At 40.0% G+C, this 8,528-nt stretch overlaps 1 protein-coding gene across 1 annotated transcript; it reads right to left on the reverse strand.

The window, feature by feature from the left end:
- Positions 1 to 206: 206 nt before the first annotated feature.
- On the reverse strand, positions 207 to 3,403 carry LOC147441883 (carbonic anhydrase 2-like). Its single transcript, XM_086528282.1, has 9 exons — positions 2,985 to 3,403; positions 2,614 to 2,678; positions 2,412 to 2,531; positions 2,147 to 2,195; positions 1,949 to 2,065; positions 1,806 to 1,859; positions 1,645 to 1,733; positions 1,323 to 1,428; positions 207 to 760 (listed from the first exon to the last, which is right to left on the reverse strand). Exons 1-9 carry the CDS (start codon positions 3,144 to 3,146, stop codon positions 590 to 592), a joined length of 933 nt encoding a protein of 310 aa, XP_086384408.1. The 5' UTR covers positions 3,147 to 3,403; the 3' UTR covers positions 207 to 589.
- Between the last annotated feature and the right edge of the window lie 5,125 nt (positions 3,404 to 8,528).

Consider the following 8,528-nt stretch of genomic DNA (forward strand, 5'->3'; position numbering starts at 1 on the left):
TCCTCTTTGCATCATCGACAGTACCTCAGACCTGCTCAACCCTCAATAGCACAGATTGTCCTAGTGCCTCAGGCTGATTAACAAGCACAGCTTTGAAAATGTTGTTGACACACACTCGTCTCTCTTGGGTGCAGACTATTTGCATCAAAAACATTCTTACAAAAGCAAATAGAACATGACACCCAAAAGAAATTACACATGAGATAGATTCAATAAATTGAAACTTTAGTGGCTGCAACAAGATGAATAATTAGTTAATCATTGTCCCGATGCCATCGATACATGATACACTCAAGCTGGTTTTGTTGGATATGCAAAACTTGAACCAAGTGCATAACTCATGCCATGAAAAACACTCACTGCTGCTACACCATCCTTCTATTTCGTGGGAAGAGGGAGGGTATTTGCCTCTCACAGCAATTCTTTGTTAGTTAACATCCACTTATTGCACCCTTTTGACCAGGTATCGATGACACATCCAACCACCAGCTCTCAAAGATTCTTCAAAAAGCATCGTCCCCTCCATGCAGATGTTCCCTTTCAGTCTAGAGGGAGGGGGTGTGCCCACCTAGAGACAGTTTGTACCCACTTATTGCACCTTTTCGACCTTCAACATTGATGCTAAGTCTACCGACCAGCTCTCAAAAGCATTGTTCACAAAATCATAGTAACCTCCATGAAGAGTCAACTCCCCTGAAGACATCTTTTCTCTAACAAATGGATATGAAAGGCAGTTCCACAACGCATTGTTTACATTCTCCTGCACCATTGAAGAGCCACAAAAACAACAAGCGTAAGCCTCAAACCATGCCAGTTAAAATTTTGTGATTTACTCACTTAAGTACTAAATTGGGTCCTAGCCACATATGAACATTCCCTTTCTACAAGAAGACTGCCAATAAGAATCAAACTTTACTTTCACATCTTAACCTCCCTTTGAAATCTCACAAGGACATTCAAGAATCTGCACAGCTTCACGACAAGTGCAGCTTAGCTATCTATACACTATTCTTGAAAAGGACCACTAAGCGTCTGCACAAAGCGCATGTGCAGAGAGGCTAGCAACTCACAGATTTGACCATTAAACTAGTGGGGTATCCACTAACCTTATAGTTAAGTGGCATTTGGTGCCACTCTGGCCCCCTCTAAACCCCCAAAATTAAAAAATATCCGACAGCCGGGAAAAAAAGATGCAGCACTAAATGGGCAGCTCTCCCTAGCAGGTTATCTGCGGTCTATCAAATTGAACAAATTAAACATATTCAATTTAAAATCCTCATAACTCTGAACAATCCCAATGCTTTTACACGTGCATAGCTCACCTTCTCACACTTTGTGCACTGATCCGAAAACTCAGCAGATTGGTGCAAGCTCTTCACCTTCTTAGAGGCAGTTTTCGAAATCAGGATCCAGTCTTCTATGAATTCACTGAAAACGCATACGGAGACAAAACATGGTAAAACCACAGGCTAACAATGCTCGAGCTAGTCATCAAGGACTATGTTGATCCTAAATAAAATGAAATGCATTTAGCTCCATTAGAGCGACATACCCAGACTGAAAGTATTAAAGCTAATCATCAAAGGCTATGTTGATCCTTAATATAAAAAAATGCATTAAGCTCCATTAGAGCAATACACCCACCTGAATTTATTTGACCCGTCCTCTTCAATGCCCATCAAGGCTTTGATGGCACCACATCGGCTGTGGCCAATGACAACAAGATGCTTCACCTGTGTCCGATGAACAGAACCCAATCAGAAACCCCCCCTAGAGTCAATTCATTAAGAAAAAAAAATTATAACCTTCAAGTGAAGCACTGCATACTCAATGGCAGAAGCAGCGGATGAGCAAGAGTTCTGCGTGCAGATATAAATGATTATGGCTCGTAAACTAAACCATATACAAATTCTGTAAGTCCAAAAGACAATGCAGGAATAGGCCTAACCCCGGTGTAAGGTGGAACCATGTTTCCAATGTTACGTAGCACAAAAGCCTCACCAGGTCCAAGGCTCAAAACAGTGCATGGATCCACTCTTGAATCAGCACAGGCAATAATCATGTACTGTAAAGTTTACAACACAACCTTTTAACATGAAAGCCAGGGAAACAGATTGGTCGACAGAAGATTATGGACATAAGGTACCGGAGGCATTTGAGTTTCCGCCAGCAACTTCACAAGTGCTTGATTTTTTCTGCCCAACAGAACCAAAAATTATAGCCTTTTTGGGTAGTACTGTCCTTGAATGTAAGCAGTGTGGGTAATTTCACAAGTTCACAGTGAAGTTGCCACATGCATGCACACCGTGATATATGTCCCGCTCTACAAACAAGCCCACGACGAAAGAAAAGCCCACAGCTAATCTAGGTAATGCATGCACTTCGACCTTCCAGTGGCCGTGCGGTCTTACATGTAGTTTTCCTTGAATTTGAGATAGCCAGTCTTCAACCTATCCAAGGGTAAAGTCTCCACTTCCGTGGCCACCACAGAAATAGGAGCAGTAGCAGGAACGCTTGACGGAGCCCCTTGCCTGCAAAACAAAATATAATCTCAATCTAAAATGCAACTGTGTATTGGATGGACACATTTAAATAGTAAAAGCATCGCATTACTTGGCCAAGGGATTATGATCAAGCACTGTTCTGTCCTTAAAGACCGTTCCATCAACTTTCATTGCCTGGTCAACAAGAACCACTGAATCATCTACGATTGTAAGAATACTTGTCATCAAGATGAGCACTATTATGGGTAAATTGGCCAATCGACGAAGGCATATACATGTGCCAACACGCACAATTAGAGCAGAGCACCCATAGGATGTGATTGCCGAGCTAATAGCATGCACTGCATGTGCAATTTTAATCAGACAGTAGATATGATTTCCATAATTAACAAATCAATTGATGAGTATCCCATCATAAACATGAGTCTTTGTAGCACATAGATCCATCTCATACTTAATAACGCAACCAGATGAGCATACCTTGCGGCTATCCGATGCTGATGCAGTGACATGAAGCGGGAGGTGGTTTGCACGGCAGGAGCTACCAAAGCTAACGTTGGTCGAGGATGCAGGGAAAGGAACGCAAGGGTGGGTGAGGAAATTCAAGAGGGAAGAGCTCTGGCAAGCACTTCGAGCTGCCATTGCCAAAATGTGGCTTCGGAGGTGAGAAGCCGCAGAGGGAGGAGGAGGAGGAAGAGGCGCAAGCCTCTGCAGCGTGCGATGGTGGGGTGGCCGAGTCGAATCGCCCACCGTGCTGCTTCACGCGCTGCTGCGTCGACAGAAGGGAGCATCGCTCAATTCTCATTTCATTTTCTCAAAATACAAAGTTGAAGTTCCCTTGGACGCACCACCACGTGCATGCAGACAAAGTGCCAAACCATTAACAAGAGGGACACAACCCCTCTTAGCCATTCCCAAATCCCCCCTGTAAGCCATTCCTTGGGCACCACAATTGCCCTCTCGTGAAGAACGTGTATTTAGTAGAGTCCGAATAAGTTTGATTCAACAATTAGAAATAGACTTCCTATATACATGCACCCACGAGAAAGAGCTTTTGAGTGCCAAATATTCATGTGTGCAATCTTTACTCGACTCTTAGCGAGGTCATGTGATGCCTATCACCTTTTGTCCCAATTCTTCATCATTTCCCATTTATGCCATGGACAATTCTCTCTAACAGAATGGTTAAAACCTTGTGTTTACTCCCCTATGCTATCTTGGTACTTGAGCCGACTACAAAGCATGTGCATGGCGAGCTTGAAGGAACTAGGTTGCTTGCAGTGTCGTTATCAAATGCTTATTCTTTCATCGATTACCACTTATACCACTAACAAACCTCTCCATCATGTCCAGTTGATCCTTGTATTAACTCCAATATGCTAGGTACTTTTATCCCTTGTGGAATTTGAGCATGTTTCACGTGGCATGTGCATGGCTAGCTTTGAAGGAGCTATTTGCTTGAAACGATGCTAGAAAAAAGCTTCCTCCCATGGAAATGCCAAGTAAGCCTCTATAAAATTGGGCATATGCACGAGGGGCATATCGTGGTCTACTATATGATGTGAATACCAACTTGGAAGCCACTATATATTAGAGTTCCTTACTTTGAGGTCCAAAGGGGTAATTAGAGGGAATGTTATGGAAGAGCTCAAAATGAGCTTTCTCCCTGAAGCTTTATGACAACTTAGGACAACAAAAAATAATAATATTCTCCTCTCTCTCTCTCTCTCTCTCTCTCTCTCTCTCTCTCTCTCTCTCTCTCTCTCTATCTAATATATATATATATGTATGTATATATATATATGTGTGTGTGTGTGTGTGTAAATATATATATATATATATATATATATATATATATAGGGTATGTTAGTTCAATGAGCTAAAACACTTTAGCTACAAATGACGAGCTTCCTTATAATTGTGTTATTTATGTATATATTTCCATTAGAAATATAGGTGTTGGAAAGGTTGTTTACAAGATTGTGTAGATGGAGTTATTGCACAATTGTATAGCTTTAGCAATGAACATAAAAGGGTATACAATGACACTTGTTAAAAAACATGATATTCCATGCAAGCAATGTCCAAATTTTGCACACAACTAAATTGTCCAACACAAAATTATGGCCATCTATGCAAGCCAAGCAACCATGATGGCATATAAAACTACAATGCTCAATACCAAAACAATATCGTTTGTGCAATCAAAGCTAGCATTCAAAAATAGTACATATTAATAATAATGCTAGATATAAGTATCAAGGCCAAAGGAAATCACAATGTCCATAATCGAAATCCAATATGTGTATATCAAAAGCTAGTTTATGCAAATAATACACTAACCATATACTTTCCATTATGTCTGATAGAAATAGTAAATTTCAAATGCACCTACAATTTCCAATATATCATGTGTGCAAAAATGACCGGTATCATGTGTGCAAGCCCTCTTTTCTTGCCAAATGCCACACGAGAAACATTTGTACACAAGCTAGGAATGTAGCCCTTGGTCTCTTCTAATTTTAGCCCTATCTACCATCTTTCGGCCTTAAGTCCTTTAGTAGATCATTGTGTATTATTTGCTTCCTATTCTATGAAAAATGATGCAAATGAAGTAGTTTATGTTGTCCTTCTAATATTTGATCGAGACTTTTAAGAGATTACACCTCTTGGAATTAAGAGAAACCTATGGGTCACAAGTAGAGTGTCTCAATCCAACATAACTTTAACCTTGCAACATGTGTTTCCAAAGAACTTGTCCCATACGTGTAATCACATAGTAGGTTACAACATGTCACTCTACAAAAACATGAAAATTGGGCACAAAAGAGAATGCACTGCTTAAAATCAACAAGTCAAATAGAAAATTTTAAGGTCTTGTCGTCATTGCATCACAACCATGAGCTTGTGACACCCATATATTTGTGTGAGACACCCATATATTTGTGTGAACCAAATATTTCCTTGCCTTGTGTATATCAAGCTTACATGTGCATGGAAACCAAACGCCTTGTGTATATCAACCTTCCATGCACCTCAAAAACCTATGTGTGAATGTTAAAATTTAAAGCAAACATGCAGAAGAAGAGCTTTTATATGGTCATCAACAAAGGATTTTCTTTCACGTTTCTTTAAGTCTCCGACACAAAGACATTAGAACTAAATCTTTCTTTGATGCCTTACGCACGGTATGGTCCATGTTTTAAAAAAAGATTCAAATGTACCATTTTCTCTACCGATTGTACAAGAATGGAGTATGTGTCCTCCAATGTAAGCCTCAAATAAAGAAAAAAACCAAGTTAATCAAAGATAGAGAACTAGCTCCATTACAATAGGCCCATATCTATTGGGATCTACTCTGCACTTTAGTTTTGACAGACAACTATGAGTAACTAGATACATGGATTTGAATCATCGAGCATTGTTGTCAATACATCTTGCAGGTATGCAAAGAGGGTAAGACTATTTTGTTTCTTAATGCCTCAATATCCAAAGTGACATTTTGTAGAGCTCATACTCATGACTTGAATTTTTGCCAGACAATATCACAAACAAATAAAAGAGAGAAAACTTGAGCAAGGTTCCTACTCGGTGTCCTACCAGCTGCCATGCCAAGCCGAGCAAAAAAGGGTTGTAAAAAGGCAGCAAAAATAAAAGCCCATATCATCACCCAAAGAACCTCCAATCAACATTGCAGTCGAGTACATGGAGAAAGGAGAAGGCAATCAAGGTTGCCCTTGCCATGGAAGCTCCCCCTCATCCACCCCTTGCAGTCTTTGCACCCCCTCACCCTCCCCTTGCAATCTTGATAGCAATCGACAAGCATATGAGATGCGATCTTCTGTCATAAAATCTAATATCTAACTAGCCCCAATTCTTTTCTCATATTAAACTCATCATTTAATGTGGGCGAATAAATAGGAACAAGAGTTAGAATATAGACATGTGCTTTTAGATTTATCTCAGCACGGGACCAAAGGCAATGGGTCCAAATGGGAGATGGTCTAAGCAAATAGCAATGCCAACTAATGGATCTTAAAAGACCTTAGGGTTAGCTTCATTAAAGACCTCCAAATGTTAGTGATAAAAGTCCTTAGACCTAGGACCTTAGGCAAGCTAGGGCTAAGATCGAGGTGGGAACCCGGCCCAAGCTTGAGGTGCTTGTCGTGCTTGCTGACTAAGGTGCTTGTGTGATCAATAAATGGCTTCTTATCATGCCATGCTTCATAAGGACTCTTAGATTGCAAACCTTTAGTAGGGCACCTATTAAGTACATATGTAGCACACAATAGTCTCAAGCTTTAAAAAATGTCGTAAAGCTTGACTCTTGACCATATAATGTACATTAGTTAGTACAATCTTTTCAACTCCCTTAATTGGATGAGAGGCATTGTTGGCACAAGTGACAATATTCTTGTTAGGAACAACCTCAATAAAGGTAAACAAGTCATGATGCAAAGTAATCTGTTTTGTAGAACCACAAACAAAGTACCAAACATGTGACTATATAGCAACGAACATATATGCATCACAAATAGAAGGATCGTAAGTACACTGCACTAAATGTCCATTTTGCATCTACATCAACATCACAATCTCCATTTATAGAATGTCCTACAACAGTTGCACTTATAGAAGATCTGGCCTCTTTCTTCTTGGCTTCTTTGGCCTTCAACTCAGGACATTGTTTGACCAAGTGATCATTAGACTTGCAATAATTTTGATGCATCTTCTTCTTGCCTTTTTCACGAGAATTCCTAGACTAGTTATTGCCAGCAGAAGCACTATACACAAGTGACCCTGCTGCTCATAGAAGAACCTCGAGAAGTGATTGCATTACTCTTACCACTTCCTCTTTCAGCAAAGACAAAAGTCTGTTCTTTTGCACAATGTTCACCCCTGCTCTTTTTTGAAATAGAGTCCTGTAATAGCAATGTGCACAATTCATCAAACATGATAGCTTGAGGGTTTCCTTGGGTCATAAGTCTCCAAGTACTGGCAAAAGTTTGGTAAGATTTTGGTAACGCATCAAGAACAATCAATACAAAGTCAAGCAAGGAATTAGTTGGTTGGTGGTGACCTAGAGGTCTTAGAGTGTATCAAATATAATGAGTGCCTAGACCATTATCACAACTCTTTATGGAACAATGCAATTTGTGCCTCATTGTGACTTGCATAAAGACCAATGAGAATATCCAAAGCCTTTTTTTTTAATTTTGTCAAGTGGATGTGAGAAAAAATGCACTTCAAAAATAATGAAATCAATGCATGAGCCTGTGTGTCTCTTACATCCCAACAAGATTGCAAACAACTCTAACAACAATAGATCTCCTAATGCTTGCAGCATCCTCAACAGAGCCTATATCCATAAAAGGCGAACCTAGCTCTTCGTCATGGGCTTCCCCCCTTCTGTTGGCAAAGGAAAATGACAATAGTATGCACATGTGCATAGACTATCGTGGGCTTCGTAGGTTTACTATTAAGTATACTATCCATTGCCAAGGGTAAATGCGTTGCTTGGTTTGATGTTGCTCCTCTTGAAACTTGTTTTACAAACCATGTTGCATAGGAGCTTGCCTTTCACGTCACTCTTTTATTGATTACTCCGATGGATCCCTCTAAACATAAGCATGTTTGTGATTAGTATCCAATCTAGGAATCCTCATACGTTGATGTCCTTGACTAGATCCTTGTGTTCCTTCTGGCTTGTTTCATTGTTTTCAATAGCCCTAAGTTGCCTCAACACACCATATTTTCCTAGTCTTTGAGATTGAGCCCCACAACTGCACAACCTGAATTTTATCATAATCCTTGTGTCCAAAGGTTAATGGAAGAGCCCTTGTATCCCACTCACTTAGTTTAAGGTATTTGGTTAGTCACAAGTCAACTCTATGTCCAAAACAATGATCGTCTTCTACCAACAAAAAAACTAGTCTTTGACTTCCTATCTTTGGAGCATTATATCACTCTTTTTAACTTCAGAATTGCAAAACTTTCCAACATAAAAGACGTAGAGCTTCTCAA

The sequence above is a fragment of the Adiantum capillus-veneris genome, chromosome 14 (genome assembly GCF_014529385.1).
Source record: "Adiantum capillus-veneris isolate H3 chromosome 14, ASM1452938v2, whole genome shotgun sequence".
Taxonomy (NCBI): Eukaryota; Viridiplantae; Streptophyta; class Polypodiopsida; order Polypodiales; family Pteridaceae; genus Adiantum; species Adiantum capillus-veneris.

Bases quoted from the DNA above. Each gene is read 5' to 3' on its own strand.
- LOC147441883 (XM_086528282.1), bottom strand. From the start codon at position 3,146: ATGGCAGCTCGAAGTGCTTGCCAGAGCTCTTCCCTCTTGAATTTCCTC. The intron at 2,196-2,411 runs GTAAGACCGCAC...TCTGTTGGGCAG, and splicing joins AAATTCAAGGAAAACTACAT to AAAAAATCAAGCACTTGTGA. The intron at 2,066-2,146 runs GTACCTTATGTC...TAAACTTTACAG, and splicing joins CGGAAACTCAAATGCCTCCG to TACATGATTATTGCCTGTGC.